General features: G+C 41.1%; 2 protein-coding genes across 3 annotated transcripts in view; both read right to left on the bottom strand.

Annotated features, from left to right (window-relative positions):
• Positions 1-2463: 2463 nt before the first annotated feature.
• On the bottom strand, positions 2464-14234 carry gmppb (GDP-mannose pyrophosphorylase B). Its single transcript, XM_062544826.1, has 10 exons — positions 13982-14234; positions 13179-13386; positions 12847-12927; positions 12282-12330; positions 11363-11505; positions 10178-10336; positions 9865-9943; positions 4966-5093; positions 3326-3508; positions 2464-3075 (listed from the first exon to the last, which is right to left on the bottom strand). The coding sequence occupies exons 2-10, from the start codon at positions 13305-13307 to the stop codon at positions 2944-2946; spliced, it is 1083 nt and encodes a 360-aa protein (XP_062400810.1). The 5' UTR covers positions 13308-13386; positions 13982-14234; the 3' UTR covers positions 2464-2943.
• Positions 14235-16317: 2083 nt separating this feature from the next.
• ip6k1 (inositol hexakisphosphate kinase 1) overlaps positions 16318-20657 on the bottom strand; it is a 29731-nt gene continuing 25391 nt past the window's right edge. For both annotated transcript variants that reach the window (XM_062544825.1, XM_062544824.1), the window contains exons 5-6: positions 19714-19889; positions 16318-19329 (exon numbers count right to left, since the gene is read on the bottom strand). In XM_062544825.1, the coding sequence (XP_062400809.1) occupies positions 18730-19329; positions 19714-19889 (776 nt within the window). In that variant the 3' untranslated portion in view covers positions 16318-18729. The remainder of the gene's footprint in view (positions 19330-19713; positions 19890-20657) is intronic.

The raw sequence follows: 20657 nt of genomic DNA, 5'->3' as shown, positions 1-20657 counted from the left end.
CTGCTTGGCAAATCACTGAACTGTTAGCAATGGAAGAGAGACTTCAATTCAGTAATATGTAAGGACATAATCTAAAATACCTTAATTGGAGCTACACCTAGTCTGATGTGTCTTTTCCATTTTTCCTGGGATGTTACACCATGTCCAGCGCATGTAGAACTTGCATGCTATTCTTTGTTCAGTTTGTGTGCATTTTCTGCCACCTTGTGACCGTTACTGTCAGAAACCCAATGCACATGTATAGAATCCCAAGCCCATATTATGAAAGGCCTTCTATTATGCAATACACTGAAGACAAAAGAGAGATGTCTAATTCTTTATGAATGCAAAAGGAAACACTTAAAATGCTGCTGTCAGTGGTGTTTTTGTTGGGGGGAAATATAAATGCTTCTAGATCATAAATGAATATATTTGAAAGTTAGTTCAGCAGTAGCTGTCCCATACACTTCTGTGCACATTGATAGCATACTTCCAGGTGTTTATGCATCTGTTGAACAGACAAATTTCACTGTAATATTGAGGAACACTGTTTACCATACCTTCAGTCACATGATCAGCCTAGAACTAGTGAAATGTTTCCTTGCTTATAGGGATTCAACATCCACTACACAGCCAAAAGTATTTGCCCACCTGCCTTAACTCACATGTGATCTTAAGTGACATCCCATTCTTCATACGTTGGTTCACCCTTTGCCGCTATAACAGCTTCTACTCTTCTGGAGAGGCTTTCCACAAGGTTTAGGAGTGTGTTTATGGGATTTTTTTATTCCATTCTTTCAGAAGCACATTTGTGAGGTCACACACTGATGTTGGAGGAGGAGACTGGCGCTTAGTCTCCGCTCTAAATCATCCCAAAGGTGTTCTATCAGATTGAGGTCAGGACTCTGTGCAGGCCAATCAAGTTCATCCGCACCAAACTCCTGTCATCCATGTCTTTACGAACCTTGCTTTGTGCACTGGTGCACAGTCATGTTGTTCAAACTGTTCCCACAAAATTGGTGGCATGGAATTGTCCAAAATCTCTTAGTTGATGCTGAAGAATTCAGAGTTCTTTTCGCTGGAACTAAGGGGCCAAGCCCAGTTCAAGGATGGCCCCTTCCTGTTCCAACATGACTGTGCACCAGTGCACAAAGCAAGGTCCATAAAGAGATGGATGACATATAGTAGTTTGGTGTGGATGAGCCTGACTGGCCTGCACACAGAGTATTGACCTAAACCCAACACCTTTACGATGAAGCTGTTAGTCCAATATTCTAATATATGGGTTAAAGGGATAGTTTGGGTTTTAAGACACGAAGTTATATGGGTTCCCCGTCAGCAACGTTGTGCATCAGCACTGACTTACCCCGCAACAGCGTCCTGTGAGCCGAGATCCAGCCGGTTTTTGATGCTGAAGAAAGTAGTCCGGCAAGTTTCTGGGGTCACGAAAGTAAAGTGTTTTTCTTCTCAAAACCATATGCGTTCAAAAGAGTGATATATTTGCACCACAAAAACGTTGTCCAGGAAAAATTCAAACCTCGTTATCACTTACTTATTTTTCGCGATTCCTATCACTGCGCGCTACTGACAGCTGGACAACGTTTTTGTGGTGCCAATATATCACTCTGTTGAACGCATATGGTTTTGAGAAGAAAAACACTTTACTTTCGTGACCCCAGAAACTTGCTGAAGAAAATAGTCCGGCATCAAAAACGATCAAAAACCGGCTGGATCTCGGCTCACAGGACGCTGTCGAGGGGTAAGTCAGTGCTGATGCACAACGTTGCTGACAGGGAACCCATATAACTTCGTGTCTTAAAATCCGAACTATCCCTTTAATGTTCTGCATTAGGCCCATATTCCAATGTGTGATTTAAAACTCTCACTAGTGGGTCACTTTGACACTAAAAGAATGATTCTAGTGGCACTCTATGATATCTGTACTGTTCCTAAACATGGATAATATAAGGCGCCTGACTGTGTCTGTTCACGTCAACAGCCATGGATTAGAGTAGACTGAGTGTCTCAAATAATGGAGAGAAAGACAAGTAAGAAAGACAAAGTTTTAAATCACACATTGGAATATGGGCCTAAATGCCTAACATTAATCCACATATTAGAATATTGGACTTAAAGATAAATTCCACTTTCTCTCAAAAGGGTGGATCGACGTCATATTAAACTCTATAGGATGGGATGTCACTTAAGCTCATATGCGAGTCAAGGCAGGTGTCCAAATATTTTTGCCAATATAGTGTATGTTGAGACTTGAATCTCCCACTGATAGAAATGACAAAGGTGCATAATAATTTCTTTGTTTGAAAAATGGTCTTTGATCTTGATCATTGTTTACTGATAAAAGAATACAAACTTTTAAGTAATGACACTTGCAACTGAGCAGCCTTAGCAACCACCTTTGCACATTTGGGAAACTTGTTATAATGTTGGGTTCTTAAAATAATTATGTAAAATCAAAGTAACAACTCTAGACCAGTCTGTATTTCTAACATACAACCCATCACACATAAGACACTGGAAGGCAAAAACTGATTACAAGCTTACAAAAAAGAAGACAAAAAGCAAGACAGAAAAAAATGCATAATAAAAGTAACCCTCATCCCAACTGGTCTTAAGGCAATGTGATGTCCTGACCTTATGCCCAACTCCTCCATGGGTGTGTGGAGTTCCCATATGCAATCCCACTAATATGTCTTCACTTATACCAAGACACCAAACTGATGCTTGCATTCCTTCCATAGAATTAGTGCTACTTAGTGCCCACTATGATGCATATCTCAGTTTAATTTCTTCTGTAGTACACAAATCATTCAGTCTCCTTCCCCATCACAAATCAATTAACAACCAACCAATCACATAGATATTCCATCAGTTGCCTCACCCTCTCTGACTAGTTTGTCACATAATTGGGCACTTTGAGGGTGATGTTTGTTGGCAAGGTCCAGGCTACATGATGATCCGTGGTTCAGGAACAGAGTCTGTGATGGATTTGTGAGGCAGTACGTTGGCCCCATTGAGGTAGAGCTCATCATTGACAATCACATCCTCACCCAGCACGGTCACATTCTCCATCCGCACCTACGGAAATGGATGGTTGCTTTAGAATGGTTCATGCAAAAATCAATTTGCTTGAAATGGTCAGAGGCTTTTGTTATACATGGGCTATGCATGCGTGGTTATAGCTGCTCAATAGAACTTTCCACTATTTCACAATTCCATTATGGAAGAAATTGAACAGTAACAGATTAAGTTTCTCTTTGACAATAGAAAATAGATAGAACAAAGAAACGGTGTGCTTCAAAGAATGAGGACCAGTTTCCTTACTCACCCACTGGCCTACAGAGGAGCTCCAGCCAACGATGCAGGACTCCAGCCAGGAGTGGGAGCGCACACGGGCCCCCTTCAGCACAGTGCAGCGCTTAATGCGCACACCGTCCTCAAGGACAACACCTGCCCCCAAAGTCACATTTGGTCCAATACTGCAATTCTCCCCAATCACTGCCGTTGGGTCCTGCACGAACACACATTACAGGCATCATCATCAACACCATGCTGAGGTCACACCATGCTGGGTGAGCTCACACCACAAAATACAACAATCAGTCTAGCTTTGGCTTAAAAGGTACAGTCAAGCCCAAAAAACTGGCACGACTGGCTGGGGCAGCTGCACCACACGCCGGCGACCCTGGTTCGATTCCCTGTCCGGTGGTTCTTTCCGGATCCCACCCCAACTCTCTCTCCCACTCACTTCCTGTCTCTCTCTACTATCCTATCTGATTAAAGGCATAAAAGCCCCAAAAAATATACTTGAAAAAATAACAGTCAGCATTTGCGCAAGAAGTCATGTTTGTTTATGTGTCAATTTATTAGCAGAAGCTTTTTTCCAAAACAAAGTACATTAAGAACCAAATGAAACACACCAGGGAGGTAGCTCACCCCTCTCTTCAGTATTCCCACTTTGTTTTCTTTTAGTTTTTGGAGCCTGGGCTGCCTACAGAGAGCTTTTTTTTTACAGTGAACTCATGCAATGGGTAGCTAGTGGGTCATGGGGAGATGACTGCTAAATACGACAAAAACGTTATGCCATTCAATTCTCCAAGGATCGCTACTTTAAGTGGTTTACTCTAAAGAAAATGTATTAATTTCAGTGGCGGGCCTCTCCAACTTGGCATAGACTAGAACAAAATCTATTATCTAAATCATCATAAATCATAAATCATAAATCATAAATCTATTATCTAAATCAGTTTGATGTTCCATCCACTACACTGGCTTAACACCATGCAAAGAAGAAATCATATTTTGACATAATCCAGAAATGTCACCGTCTTATCTGGGGCCAAGCCCATTTAGGATGGATCGAGGTGAAGAGGAAAACTCACTGACGAAAAGGTGGAAATTATAGCAGCAAATTAACAACGCGTGCCAACAGTGGTACAGGCGTCGTAATGGACTCTGGCCTTTGGCCTTCCGAAATATAATACACTCCGCGGTCACTCCATGGCCACTTTGTTTCGTGCCGTTTGAAAAATTAAAATGGTCTGAATTCAGCTCACAGGCCACTAGTTCAATAAGCCTGTTATACTGTATACCAACAGCTGTACAAGTTCCGACCCTGAAAGCCACTTATTTAAGGCATGATCGAGATGGTACTGTCATCAACAAACTTAATTGAAAATAAGGCCAAATTGCACCACTACACTCTGGGGGCATGAACATGAGGGCTCACGCATATTCCCCCAAAGTGTAGCACTTGGTTGCCTGGCTGCTTTATCTGTTGGAACAAGCAACTCAAGCTAGGTAAAACTGACTGTTTCCATTTTTTCGCACAAACATTACCCGGTGACCTCGAGAAACTATATGATATATGGTCCTATATTATGTTGACCTGAATTCAACCTAAATATTATTACTGCTCAAACATGTTTCCCAGACAAGATGGATCACTGTATGGATCAGCGGTCTCACCACAAGTACGTTGCCATGAAATCCAGGTCCAGTGCGCAGCCTCTCTGGGGCCTGCTGTCTAACAGACTGCAGGTACATGCACATGCCGGTTAGAAAGTCTTTAGGCTGGCCGATGTCCATCCAGAACCCTGACACACAAACAGCATGATGTCAACACAACTAACTAAGACCCTTATTTAAATATCAACTTTGGTGAAAGTCACAGTAAATCATTATAAATATGACTTAACCCTTTGTTGACGAACCACGTAAATATCGTTCCTCCAGGAACGATGACGTTGAGTCTAATAACTCCGCCATACCTCAACTGATTTTATAAATGAAAACTTCCTCATAAACGTCACATCACAAGCTTTACAGTGATATGATTGGTTAAGGGATTTGTGGCGCGAATTTGTTTCACTACTTGAAGAGAAAACAAGAAGTTGAAATGTCCCTCTGCCTGCTGCATCTGAAGGAGCAACGCTAGCTGTCATCATACATCAGACATGATAACGTCGTCTGAAGGACAAACTGGTGGATGAACTGAGGTAAAACAGTCTTTTTATGTGTTGTTATTGTACCTATCCACGTTATTACTTCAAAATCGTTTTTATTTAGCTATTTTTACCAGTAATTGCACCGTGAGTGTGTGACCGTAACATATGCGTCTGTGTTTACTTCAGCTCGCAACATTTGCGGGTGTTTTAGCAAACTCTTATCTTTAGTAAAATGTTGCTATTTTCAATGTTTATTGGGGGGTAACGATGTGTAAAACATGATGAGCCAACTGCTAGGACTGTCACTTTAGATATGTATTCAATTTGAACGAAATAGCCTGTCATGTAATGCTACAGCAACTCATAACGTTAGCTGTAAGTTAGGTAGAGCTTCTCGCTCCAGAAATATTTTGCCCACGACGCGTCCTCCTGTCCTGACCAGTGTCTCTCAAATGCTCTATCTATATAATCTCATGTAAAGGACACCTGATTGGTAGGCTATTATATTCCCAAATAAACCAGTTATTTCGTCGTTTTTTATTTAGCCATTTTACTAGTAATTGCGCCGTGTGTATATAACCATTTTGCGTGTGTTCACATCAGCTGGTTGCTGGTGTTTTCGCAAACTGTTGTCTTTAGTAAACTGTTACTATTTTCCATGATTTCTTGGGGGGTAACATGGAAAACGTGGAAAGCTAACTACTAGGACTGTTACTTTAGAGATGTATTCAAGTTTGAACGAAATAGCTTGTCAGGTAATACTACAGCAATCATTACCGTTAGCACGCTAGCTGTACATTTCCAGCTCCAGATATATTTTTGGTTCGACATGCCCGGGACGCGCCCTCCTTTCCTGATCAGTTTCGCTCAAATGCCCTATCTATATCACCTTATGTGACGGACATCTATTGGTAGGCTATTTTATTCTCAAATAAACCAGTTATTTCGTCGAAATATGTACCACATTTTACAGTTATATGCAGCCAAGTTGATTAGCTTGCTAGATATGATCTGTCAAACATGAAAGGTGCTAATGTATCCAAACGTGATGATTGTGCCAGGGGTCTAGCGCAAGGTTTTCGTTTATTGTCGGCTACTTTTGCATATGAAGACGTGTGAATGTGTCATAGCTATTGCTTAGATCGTAGACTATAATTTTCTTGATCAAGGTTATGGCGATACTTGCCAACTAACGTTAACATGTCAAGTGGGTATTTTCTCTACTCCACGTCGATACGCAATATTTCGTCTTTACGCTGCCACGAAATAACACGGTGTGTGTGTGCATACATGTGCTCTCTAGATGGTTTCTGTCTTATTTTCTTGCTCAAGTTGTCTTATATTAGTGTTGGTTTGCAAGCTGGTCTGTAATGCTTAGTCAAGGATTTAATACTAACTTGCTTCAAGTGAGTTCACAGGCTAATGTTATTTCTCCAAATCATCAGTCAGCCTTCCAGTGACTGATGAAAAAGGACATAGAGGTGATTCAGATTGTATTGTAACAACCAAGTAAGTTATTTACAGGCTTATCTTTTTTCTCCTCATTATTTTAGATGGAGGAGGAGAAGAGCCAGTATGCACGGTTGATGGAGTCTCTCAGGGAAAGGAGACAACTGATCGCAGAGGAGCTCCAGGTTATCGGTGAGCATCAAGGATCATGAAGGGATGGACACTGAGTATGTGGATAGCCAGCTACTGAGTGAAGAGGATGTGGAAGAAGAGGAGGAGAGTAATCTCCCATCATCCTCAGCTGGGTAACTATGTTTGTGTGTGTGTGTTATTTCTCCAAGTCATCAGTCAGCCTTCCAGTGACCGTGTCTTTAGTGAAAAAGGACATAGTTTGAGGTGATTCAGATTGTATTGTAACAACCTAGTAAGTTATTTACAGGCCTATCTTTTTTCTCCTCATTATTTTAGATGGGAGGGGGAGAAGAGCCAGTATGCACGGTTGATGGTCTCTCAGGGAAAGGAGACAACTGACTGCTGAGAAGCTCCAGGTCATCAACTACAGGATCATGCAGGGATGGACATGGAGGAGTACCTGGATAGCCAGCTACTGGGTGAAGAGGATGTGGAAGAAGAGGAGGAGGAGGGGAGTGATCTCCCAACATCCTCAGCTGAGTAACAATGTTTTTGTTTGTGTGTGCGCTTGCAAAACTGCGCATGTGCACAATTTGTATCGTTACAAGATTATTACTTGTTATAATAATGACAGGAATAGTGGTAATAATTTCATTACATTTATATTTACATTTCTACTAATTAACATTCTTATGACAATCTATTTTGGGTTTGGTTAGCCATTCCCTGACAGGCCCATGTCAGGTAGGAAGCGTAGACGCTTGTTACAGTGTTGTCTTCTTACTCTTGTAGTTCTAGTACTGCTTGTTTGTAAATGTTTAAGTGTTATACCTGGGTTCTTAAAGATTTAATATAATTTATCCATTTTAAAATAAAATTGAACTATATTTTTTCCATTAGAAATCGTGTGTCAGTGTCTTTTCTCTATTCTTGTTTTCGTAACAGAATGATCCATAGAGAGAAGCATTCTCAATCAGCTAGTCTTTACTTCACCTTTAGTCTTTCCTCACTCAAAAAGGTTATTGGCTCTTAAGGCAAGGTAAAACATGCCACATTTAGCTATACAACTGAGATGGTTAAATACACTTATGTTTATTACATGACCAACATATCTGTGTATTTTGGAGTTGAATTTTAAATCAGGGAATGAAAGCATTCTACTTTTTAAAAATTCTACTCGTCACTTCAACTTGCAGTTATAAGTAAATTGATCATAACTTTTGAACCAAAGGTAATACATTGATTCTGTTTCTTTCACTGAAGAGAGCACAACATTGTCTATAACTCACACACTATATCTGCGATAGCTATTAGGTAAAACATAAGATTTATCTTGACAAATATATGTTTTCGTGTTTTTTAAGGTTGAATTTTGAAGGTATTGTTTAAAAACAATGTATGTTACACTTAAACTTATTAACCATGATGTATACCATTTTAAAGGGCTAGTTCTTCTGATCACAATGATGGGTTTACTATATCTCTAGCATCTAGCATATCCACACAACAAGCCTTTTTGTGTCACGGGGGCATCAAGTATGAAAAACGGAATGTTTAGTGCCATCTGCAAAGGTCCAATAAATTTATCATAACATTTGAACAAAAGGTGACAGATTGGTTCTGTTTTTTTCAGCGAATAGAGGACAAAATTGTGAATCCCTAACATGCTCTAGGTTTTTCTCTACCTACAACAGAAATTGGGGGAAAAATGAGATTAATCTTGACTAATTGATATTTTCGTGTTTTTTGGGGTTGAATTTTGAAGATATATTTTACAAATATGTATGTTCTCTTCAAATATATTAGCTATATTTTATACCATTTGAAAGCCCTGTTTCTTCTGATTACAGTGGTGGGTATATTGTATCTCTGCCATGTAGCATAATCACACAATACACCTTTTTGTGCCATGAGGCCATTGAGTATGAGAAAATGGAATGTTCGGTGCAGGCAACAAAGGGTTAAAGGGATATTCCGCCATTTTTGGAAATACGCTCATTTTCCACCTCCCCTCGAGCAAAACAATCGATATTTACCTTGTTCCCGTTCATCCAGCCATTCTGTGAGTCTGGCGATACAACTTTTAGCTTCAGCCTAGCATAGATCATTGAATTGGATTAGACCATTAGCTTCTCGCCTGCTAGCTTCATGTTTAAAAGTGACTAAGATTTCTGGTAATTTTCTCATTTAAAACGTGTCTCCTCTCAAGTTAGAAAGTGCAATAAGACCAACTGAAAATGAAACCTGGCGTTTTTCTAGGCTGATTTGACATGGAACTACACTCTCATCTGGCGTAATAATCAAGGCAACTTGCACACTACTGGCACTACTATTGCTTGTTGTCTATGGGGACTATTTTCAGATGCTGCGTACGATATCACTGCGCCTATGGTACGTTTGCAAGTTGCCTCGATTATTACGCCAGATGAGAGTGTAGTTCCATGTCAAATCAGCCTAGAAAAACGCCAGGTTTCATTTTCAGTTGGTCTTATTGCACTTTCTAACTTGAGAGGAGACACGTTTTAAATGGGAAAATTACCAGAAATCTTAGTCACTTTTAAACATGAAGCTAGCAGGCGAGAAGCTAATGGTCTAATCCGATTCAATGATCTATGCTAGGCTGAAGCTAAAAGTTGTATCGCCAGACTCACAGAATGGCTGGATGAACGAGAACAAGGTAAATATCGATTGTTTTGCTCGAGGGGAGGTGGAAAATGAGCGTATTTCCAAAAATGGCGGAATATCCCTTTAATGTTTACACTGGTGTTTCAGTAAGAACGTGTATGGTACAGCACAAAAATCAGGTTATTTTTTATCAGTCAAAACCTCATCACAATACCCTGGAGTTCCATGGCATAGAGATGTCCCTGCTCTGCCATCACAGGAAAAATTTCCTTCTCTATTGAAGTCGGCCTTAACTGTTAGACAACATTAACACACACACACACAGACACACACAGACACACACACACACACACACACACACACACACAAACACACACACTTAGTGGGTCTGGCCTAAAATGTTCAAGGAGTATTTTTAACATAGCAGGTTTAATGCCTTTACAATCAAGTCAGTCTTAGAATCAAGCATCCCTCATATTCCAGTATTATATCATGCTAGTTTCAGCCATTTCACTTCTAGAATTTACCTGAATTCTCTGAAGCATTGAGGGTGAAAAAATGTACATCCCAGCATTGATCTTGTTCGAAACAAAAACCTGCGGCTTCTCCACAAACCGATGAATGCTTCCCGTCTCTCCCTCATACACCACAACTCCATATTTTGATGGCTCTTCCACCTTAGTCACCTGTCATATACAATGCAGAATTCTTTATTAGTCAAATTGTAAGTAGAGAGGTGTCCTTATTTGGGCCTATGGCTTGAAGAAAAAAGAGGTGGTGGTTGGTTCAAGTCATTAAAGAGCCCTCTCTCGCAGGCTACATCCACGCAATACCGTTTTTGTTTTTAAACACGTTCTTTTTCCACACAGTGCGTTTTCAATTTAAAAATGTTGTGTGGAAGGGACACCTAGACAGTTGGGGGGACACCTTAAGCACTAATCCTACGATCATTCGTACAAATCAATGACATTCATGCAATCATCAGCATTGTAAAATGCATGATTTTTTTTTTTAAAAGTATATTTTTTTGGCTTTTTGTCTTTATTAGTACAGGACAGTGAAGTGGTAGACAGGAAACAAGTGGGAGAGAGAGATGGGGTGGGATCGGGATATGACCGCAGGCCGGATTCGAACCTGGGTCCCCGTGGGCACTCAGACCCGTAAATGGTACGGGCGCTGTAGCCTGCTGCGCCACAGCACCCCCCAAAATGCATGATTTAATGTAACTACTGGTGCTACAAAGGCAACAAGAGCTTGTACTTCTGTCTCCATGTTGCATTCTAATGCAGTCTAATTAGGAAGGGAACATTGGGTTTTTACTTTATATCCAGGTGTGTGCAGATTGGCTAACAACATAAAAACGCAAAGACGGAGTTTCCAAATGAATACACAGCTGACAGCGTTTTCAAATCATTCCATTTTAGGGACCTGAAAATGCCAGAGCAGTGTACATTAGATGAGAGGCAAAAACAAAAGTGTGTGGATGTAATCACAGACTCCATTGAGAGATTAAAAAAAAAAAAAAAAACTGGAACAGACAGCAACCAGGTTGAGAAGAGTCGGCCATGCTTTTCCCCACCATCTCCCTCATCCTAGATGAGTAAAGGTCTTTGAGGGAGGGAAGCTGACGCCTGATGCCTTAGATAATCCAAGCAAAGACAGTAGAGTGGACAACAGGTTAAAAGCAGGGTATGGTCAAATGGCCCACTTACCACAATGGTGCCCTCTTTGCCGTGATGCTTGTGGAACTTCAACATGTCCTCAAATGGGAAGTCACAGATAACATCACTGTTGAGTACAAAGAAAGGCTCCTCGTTGTCGGACAGCAAGTCTCGCGCCAAAGCAAGAGGCCCAGCTATGAAGGAACAGACACAGACATAGAAAACACTAATAACCTTAACATATAGCCTTAACCGAAAACAGTTGTTAGGCTTATGTCATTTTGATCTGTAAACAATTCCACATGCAGCCATGCTTACATTCTGCTTACTGCACATTTATTATAGTATTCCTGAATGCTTAGCCAGAATAATGTTTTTTCTCATCATCCTATTTTCGAAGCAGTCCTACCTGCAGGTATGTAATTGGCTACAGGTTTCCTACAGAAATAGCATGTCTGAACTGCACTAATGCAAACACATTAAGTTTCAAAACTGCAATACGAACTATATCAGGTGAACAAAACAAAACTCAGTTCACAATACTCACGTATGTGTCTATATTATCCTATTAACTATGTACACTACCGGTCGAAAGATTGGAGTCATTTAGAAATTTCCACTTCCACTCCACTGAAATGCCAGCTGAGATCAGTTGCATGTTTTTTTTTTTTTTTTTTTTTCTTAATTAGGGCAGCAGTTTTCAGATAACATTATGTGCTTACATAATTGCAAAAGGGTTCTCAACTGTTGTAGAAAGAAGTGGCTGATCTTTAATGCAATATTTACATTGCCCATTATCAGAAACCACTCATCTAATGTTCCAAAGGCATATTCTATTGACTAATCTGATCATTTTAAAAGGCTAACTGAGAATACATTGGTTCTGTTTTGAGATTTGTTATAGTTAAGCTTTGGCACAGAATGATACCTGAACTTTCTACCACTGTCAGCTTTAGACACATCTACTGACCTGTTCCCAGAGGCTCCTTCTCATGTGACAGTGAAATTGTAATACCAAGCTGAGAGAGAGAGAGAAATATGTCTGTAAACAACAACAATCACTCCAGAAAAGAAAGGTAATGGGCTCTGTGCACTATCTTAGTTGAAGTCAGTAAACCAGTTTACGGTTCAATGTCAACAAGCACCTGAAGCATGCTCATGTGGAGCCGCCTGCGGACATTAAACATCACGTACATTGCATTCTTTGTACTCTTGAACAGTCTTCTGTGCATACAGCCTATTAGTGTCTATCTACACAGACCTGTTTGGGTGTTGTACTGAGTGAATCAGCACATTACGACAAAGAAGGATTTATACATGTGTTAACAATTTTATTATTAGGCAAATAAGCTATTCAGTGTAAGAGTGAAGATGTAAGGAGCAGAATATAACAGAAGGTGCCATTACAACAGTGGTACGCTCCACCAGAAATAAATGAGCTACCTGAAGAGCCTTTCGTGCATAATGTAGCCTATGGTACTTTAAAGGAGGCAGAGTTTTTGCTCGCAGTTCAAAATGGAGGGGACAGAGCTTACCCTTTCTTCTTGTGCCCTCATCTCTCTCTCCAGCAACTCAGACATGTAGCTGACAGCCAGAATGACATGGCTCACTCCAGCCTTAATAAAGAGAGTACAATCTCAGTAAGCCTCATTCACATAGCCACACACACACACACACACACACACACACACACACACACACACACACACACACACACACACACGAAGATCTCTTTGCTCGCTGGGGCAATCACGCACATTTCGGTGTCAATCAGATCACACATCTATAATGACAAAAGTTCTGGAATGTGATTTACAAAGGTATTTATAAATAAGGGAAGTCGGCAAGGGAAAGAAAGAGCACTAACCTTCACTAGTGCCTCCACCTGATGCAGGAGAATAGGTTTGTTGCAAAAATCCACAAGGGGTTTAGGCACACTGAGAGTTAGGGGTCGTAATCGTGTACCATAACCACCGACCAGAATCAAAGCCTTCATCGTGGATCCACAGTAAGGGAGGTTAGTGCAATAAACAAGAAAATTGAGCCGCCGAGCATGGGGTCCGATGTGAGAACACCTGGTATGATGAAATAGAGTCAAACGATGTTCTTGCACCAGAGGCAATGAAGCACCATATATGTACGAAACACATACTTAACGTTAGAGAAACCCGTCACGATCAACTTTACTTAAGTCATAACTTTCCTCGTTTATACAATTCAAACATATTAAACGGGCAAGAGGTTGTCTGAATGAACTCTTATGTCAACAGCCAGATGGCTAACGGCAACGTAACTCCAAACCTTGTACTTTGTTTTTACAAATAACATTACCATTTTCAAAACTCCTGATGAGAGAATGACAGAGAGCAGCGCCGCAAAAGGATACTACTTAATTCACACTGAGAAGTCAATCTGGCAAATTGTAATAAACTACAGTCGACTAACTTTAGCGCAGCTTGCAAGCTAACACTAGATGCTAGCTTAATGTTACCTTCACACAGTTGCTTTAGTGACCTAGTTTAGTGTAGTCATTGTGACAATACAACAGGGATATAACTACCTTCTGGTTTTGTAGATTTAACAAAGATTCTTAAACCACCGTAGAACAATACAAAAATGAAATCATTAGCTAGTTAGCAATGCTGTTTCCTGGCATGCCACTGCACTTACCAGTGTTGAAAGGTGCTAACACCCTCGTAGCTAACATAAACCAAATCACACTGCTGCCTGAAGTGGTCTTGCAGATATCTTATCGGTCAAATGGTTATGGGTCGGCAATTATCCATCGATATATCTTTCACAACGACATGTGAATGCCACGTAATGTTAAAAGTAAAACAGGTTTTACTTCTGTAATGAATGAGACTTGAAATTCAAGTGGGGGCGTTTCAGTACCACAATGCCGTTCAACAACAACGCCTATGATGTCACAAGATGGGGCAGGTGTAGGCTACAGACTGCTGGGCTTGCGTGCAACATAACAGAAGACTAATGACTTGAACATGGCAATGTATGACTTGATCATAAAAAAGCATAATGTTATTGTATAGCATTTTAAGTATCGATATGTTGCGCACTCCTCTCAATAAACTATGGGGTAGAGTAGGCTAGCCGCCAAATTTATGTTGATCTAGGTGTTGTAAATGTCATTAAAATACATTTACGTTAATAAGTTTGAGTCGACAACGCGTCATTCCACTGTCTTCAATTCAAAATGGTATTTATGAGATCTCATCAGTCTGTCCCCTTTGGCTTCATCTCGGCCAATCAGAGGAAAACAACGTGGCGAGGAAGTTTTTACACGACAGCAGCTCAGCTGACCGGATCAAATGACGTCACATTTCCTAAGCGTCTTCTGGTTGGACTAACTGTTAACGTTACAAAGTTGCAACCAGGGCCATTAATTCTGGTTGCAACTAACAAGACTTCAGAACCTGCCAGGCTGACATTTTAACACACAAGACGTACAACAAAGTAAACCGGTCTGCACTGCCCGCGGGCTGCGACGCAAAAATCAGTCCTGCGCAGACCTCTAAACTGATCATAGCCTATCCTTCTTTTGCCAGGACATACAGTACAGGCCAAACGTTTGGACACACCTTCTCATTCAAAGAGTTTTCTTTATTTTCATACTATATGACTATGAAAATTGTAGATTCATACCGAAGGCATTAGAATTATGAATTAACACATGTGGAATTATATACTTAACAAAAAAGTGAAGGTGAATCTGGTAATTTACCTGTCAGTAGCTGATAGGCTATATGTTCACATTTTTAAAAGTGATTTTCCTACCCAATCAGACTAGCCTGATTACCATCGACTTTCAAAGGCTCTGCGAGACTTTAGTCTGACCAACAGCCTGTGCTAAAACGGTTTCTTGCAAGCGCTGGTTGACCCGCCTCCTTTCAGTGCCTCGATTTGCTACTGGTAGATGTCAGAAAGCGGTTTGCCGAGTTTAAACCAATAACAACACTCTTTCCTCTGCCTTGAACACGCCTCTACCCAGAGCCGTTGGAGCTGCTCAAAGTTGATTGGTTCTCGACCAAAGGGGGCAGTTCCGCAGATTTCGGGAACTCAGAAATCCTTCTCAATGAGCAGTTGACCAGACCAGCAGCAAAAGCCTGAAGGCGTTGCCACTGGGAGGGCGTGCCAGGCTACAATCAGACATGCTTTTCATCAGGAATATTTTAGAATTTCTTCCTAAATTAAATTTTGATTAGTCTGATTGGTTGAAGGACTAGCCATGCGCAGTCTTTTGAACTATGCCCATTGATCACACCTCTTGTGCACAACAATACAGCGCAGATTCCCTAGAGTTATCTTCAATCTCGAAGGATTGAGCTTAGTCTGCTGATAGGCAGGCTATGCTTTCACAGGACATTCCCAAACCTATGATTGATTCAATTCATCAAAGTACACTGTACACTGCTTTTCTTTTTCCTTTCCTAAGTAAAAAGGTTCTTAGAAATGAAAAGGAAACATTGGCTCACATTTCAGAAATCACCAGGCCTTTCTGTAATTAATATTTTTCGTTGTTTGTCTTGTTCTCTGGGTGATCCAGGCAAGTGAAGATGAAAAGAAAAGCTTCCATTTCAAAAGGTATGAGGAGCAGAATGATGCTCAAAATTCAATGTTCAAAACACTTGTCCCTTAAGAATTTTATATTTCAAAATGATAGTAAGACATCCTCTGTAATGTTTGTCCACCTGGCATTCATCAAATGATACAATCATGGTCATGCTGTTGTTAACTGTAGTGAATAAAAATGACGGGTGGACAACATTTAGCTTAGTCAAGTTTCAGCCCCTTCACCACAGACATCCCCATTTCCCATAAAATGGAGTAGTAACTGTCCGCACACCCATACCTACCCACATGAGCAGAGGTGCTCATGTTTGAGGCAAGTGACATGAGGTTGGCAGCTGGCTTGGCTAGCTTGCAACCTACAGTACGAATGAAGACTTGAGATAAACCTTATTACAGAAATAATGACATTAAACAGATTCATTTCTTAAATAAATGTTTTATAGCTCACATTCAAAGTTGTCATAAAGATGTCATATTATATATAGGTTTTTCTTAAAAAAATATCCATCCATGCAACAACAAAAGGAAACTCTGGGGGTGGGGGGTAATAGTGATTTCTCTACAGGTAAATATATCTAACTTCTCTGGAAAGATAAAAATCTACCACAGATGAGGACTTTTCCTCTTTATCTAAATCATTTGAACATGTGGACTCATTTCCCTTCAACCCCATTGCTGGATTATCATATCCTTGGCACATCTCTTCACTTCAACTGTAGGAACACCTTTTTTTTTTGTCTTTCTCACTTTTCATACAAACTGACTGCTAAAAGCCCAGAGGCATTTAAAAAAAGGAAAGAAAATAAAATTCATCCTGAACCAACCAAGTACCTAATCAAATATTACTGTGGGGGTACCAAAATAACCTTTGCAGTTGGCTTAACCATCAACTCCCGGTCTCATTTAACTTTTAACATTATCTAGTAGTGCTAAATTGTATCTGAATAACAGCTTCCTACTGATAAAAATATGTGACTGCGCCATAATATTCTTGTGTCTTCATACAAGTTAAAACGTGAGCATATCTTCAATAAATAAGGACAGGGTCATAACTAGCACAGAAAGGAAACATTTGCTTAATGTGGACTAAGGTACAACGGCTGCTGTCCAAATCCATCCATTGATCCACTATGATCAGTGCAAATGAACAGCACTTCTTGAACAACAGTTACAGTGCCGTACTGTAATATATGGACCAAGTGACCTGCAAGAGCCCTGTGGACTGGCCACTGTCTCTTGGAAGTTGGACATAGAGTTAACTGAGTGCGCTTTTATATCAAGGCCATTACTGCAGACAAACATAGGTACGCTCACAAAGTGCTCTGAAGGAGTACATATGGCCACTGTAAACCACTGCTGGACCGTTCTGTGCAAGGGGTAGGAAATTAATGAGTCCACTTCTTAATATACCAACAGGATCAATGAATACAGTGTACAATGGTTCCAATAACACAGCGGACATCCTAGGAGTGTCACTACAGGGGAAACATCCCAAAATTAGTGAGGACGAGGAACGCAGGCAAAAAAAAAGAAAAGTTGTACGGGAGGAGGTGGAGTTAAGTTCTCTATGTTTTTTTCTGTACATTTTGCTACATGTGCTGATGGAGGACAAGGACACTGAAATTGGTGTTATTAATTTATAGACAGTCCCTAAGCAATAACCCCAAAATAACAAAATTGATGGAAAGAAAAAATAAATTAAATCATGCCTTCCAATGTTTTACAGTGCAAATGGTATGGTATGAGGAGTACTTTCTCTTTGGATTTGACAAAAAAGTATTTTGTAACACAAGGGAGCCCAACCATAAGAAGCAGGATCAGGCATGTGTATACATACTGCCCCCACACACATACCTAGAGGCAGGTCCACTACAATTACAGAAGGGTTATAAAACCGAAAACAATAGGAAGAAAGAGATGGCTGTCTCCAGAAGAACAGGCTAAACTGGAAAGTAAACAACAACAAATGCAATGACAGCGTTAAAATGGAATTGGATAAGATGGCTACAATAAAGCAACATTAAAATAAATAAATGACCTGTTTATGTAATTCCCAAACAGACAGGCTGTGGGGTCATTTCTCCACCTAGTCCATAAAGTGGTGGGATAGGTTCACCTTCTTTTGGTTTCATATAGAGGAACCTGGTAACCTTAGAACTCCCTTTACAATACAGCTCTTCTCATCCCATGGAGAATGTGGGCTGTTCCACTGGCTTGCCCTGCTTGGTAATACTGCTATGGAGGATGATTTGTTTTGTAAGACCCCCACAGCCATCCAATGAAACTGCCTGAAAGTGCAAACACGTAGATTTGTCCCAGCATAACAACCCCCACAGTGTAGCAGCAGGGCCTCTGGACTAGCCCTGAGCTGTGGCTGTTTGGTGAGTACACGCCTGCTTTACAATACTACGGCTTGGCCACATGGTGGCGACATGCCCTCTTCACATTGTGGGCCAAAGCTGTTCATATCCATCAGGGAGTGGGGACTGCAGCTTTTTTGTCCAGATTGCTGGCCCTTAGTATCATCCTCGCTTGTGATGGCTGAGGAAAGAAAAGACGAGAGAACCCTCCAGAGTCTGTTTGGTTGCACTCATGCAAAGCGGCTTCTCCACTTGTTTAATGTGCTTTTACTTCTCACAGATGTCTCTTGGCTGTCAGTGTCCAGTTCTTTAAGGTAACATCAAGGATAGGCTTTGTGAAGAGTCAAATTAAGTTGAAGTTGGACAGACAGAGCGAAGTGAAGACGAGAGACAACAAACAAAATGCAGAAGGGAAAGGTAAAAAATAATATATATAGTTAATCAAGTGTAGAGGGCTAGTTGTGTCAGTTACTTGTTCTCTTCCCTGATGGCCTCGAGGATCTTGATGAGGCTTTCTAGTCCAAACACATAACCCCGATCAGGCCCATCATGCACCGTCTGGTCATCTCGGAAGCCTTTAAAGGTACTGTGGGCAAAGTCTATCATTCGGACGTCCACGCTGGGGGGCTGTGGATGGGCTTGGCTGTCAGAGAGGGGATGAGGGAGGGGGACCGGAGGCTCTTGTGGCGGTGGGAGGAGGTCTATAGGTGGTGGGGCACCTGGAGCAGCCTCCATGGGTTGTGGGGGGCCCTGCGGATTGTGGGGGAGCAACAGACCCTGACTAGTGTCCTTGTTATTGGCCAGGGCTTCAGCTTTGGTCCACACCTCAGCCTCCTTCCCTTCATATATGATAAGTAGTGAGCTGGAGTAAAAGCGGTATGAGGCCTGCCGCTCCAACACTGCCTTCAGACTACGTAGTTTGCTGAGAATGGGCTCAAACAGGTCCCGCCGCAGCTGCGCACCATTGTGCATGAACTGGTAGAGAGCAAGCCTGAATCCCTCAATGGACAAGCCACGGCCATAATATTTGTTTCTGCACAGATAATGTCCCGTATCCATCTGGTACACCTGCAGAGACGAGGGAAACAGAAGATAATGGAACACCCAGGAGGGGTACAAGAGACACAAAAACCCACAAGCACCTCTCATTTCAATGGGGCATACTGCCAAACACAGACAGGCAGTCATAAAGCAAATATCTATCATAGTCAAGATCATAGTCAGGACCCCTGTAATTACAAAACAGGAAAGCCATTAGCTAGAGCTGCTTCCTCTGCAGGGAGGGTATACCACTTCTCCATACTCACAAAAAGTGCAGGGGGAAGCATAATGCTAAATGCTGATGTACATAGCAGCACATTGTATACAGTCCAACATAGCTAATACTGCACTGGCAACATTCTAGGCCAAGAGCATATAGTGAATGAGGAATAGGAGCCATGCATGAGTCACCTGCATCCCACAGACCCGCACCCCCAGCGTGGCAGAGGTGCTCTGCTCACACTTCTTCATCTGGCGCGCTGCCTTCTCTTCTGATGCATCATCGCCGTGTTGCCGGGTGCCCATCTTCAGGTCAAGGATGCAGGGATAGCTGAAGTGATGCACCACATTCTCCAACAAAAGGAATTCTGGGAGGAGTTAATGGTCAAGGAGTTTTGATGAATGTGATTTTGATCAGCATGGTGGACCGCATGGTGTTTTGGTGCTGGTCTGCACATCTGTCTCAGTGATAGTGGTAGGCTCCTGCAGTGTTTCCCAAACATTTTTCTGTCATACACACAATTTACAATCTGTTTATTTGGCACACCACCATGATATCAAACATACGAAAGTGACAAAATAACATGCTAAATGTTGTTTAATGTCCCTGCTCTCCATGCCACCAAAAACAAATATTGTGAATGTTGGCAGGCTATTTGTGAACTCAAGTAGTGATTGCCTTGTACCGTCTACTGTAATTTTCTTTTCTTTTTTTTCACAGATTTATTTTTCCATGCCTCTCGGCTATACACCATGGCAGTTATTAGCAGACAACTTTTGCTATGTCTGACTGCCACCATGTTGTTCTGCCGTGATGTACTTGATTTTTACGTGCACACAGTTGCAACATTTCTTGACCAATAAAAATGTTAGAAATGGACAATGGCAAAACAGTATGAATATGGTCAATTAGGTTTAGAACTAATGTCATAAAATGCAATTTAAATAGCTTACAATTTCAAGAAATTGTTCACTATTATTTAACAACTAAAGAAAACCTGAATATGGAATTTCCCTGCGTCACACATGCGTATGCGTACTGGTTTGCCTCAAAAGTGAGTGCAAAATTAGCTTTAGCACACAGAACAGATTAATGAAATCTTCGACTCTATGCAGTTGTTTTAATCTTCTGGCTA

The sequence above is a fragment of the Sardina pilchardus genome, chromosome 9 (assembly GCF_963854185.1).
Source record: "Sardina pilchardus chromosome 9, fSarPil1.1, whole genome shotgun sequence".
NCBI lineage: Eukaryota > Metazoa > Chordata > Actinopteri > Clupeiformes > Clupeidae > Sardina > Sardina pilchardus.
Note: the sequence above shows the minus strand (reverse complement) of the source record. Positions and strands in the feature narration are given on the sequence as shown.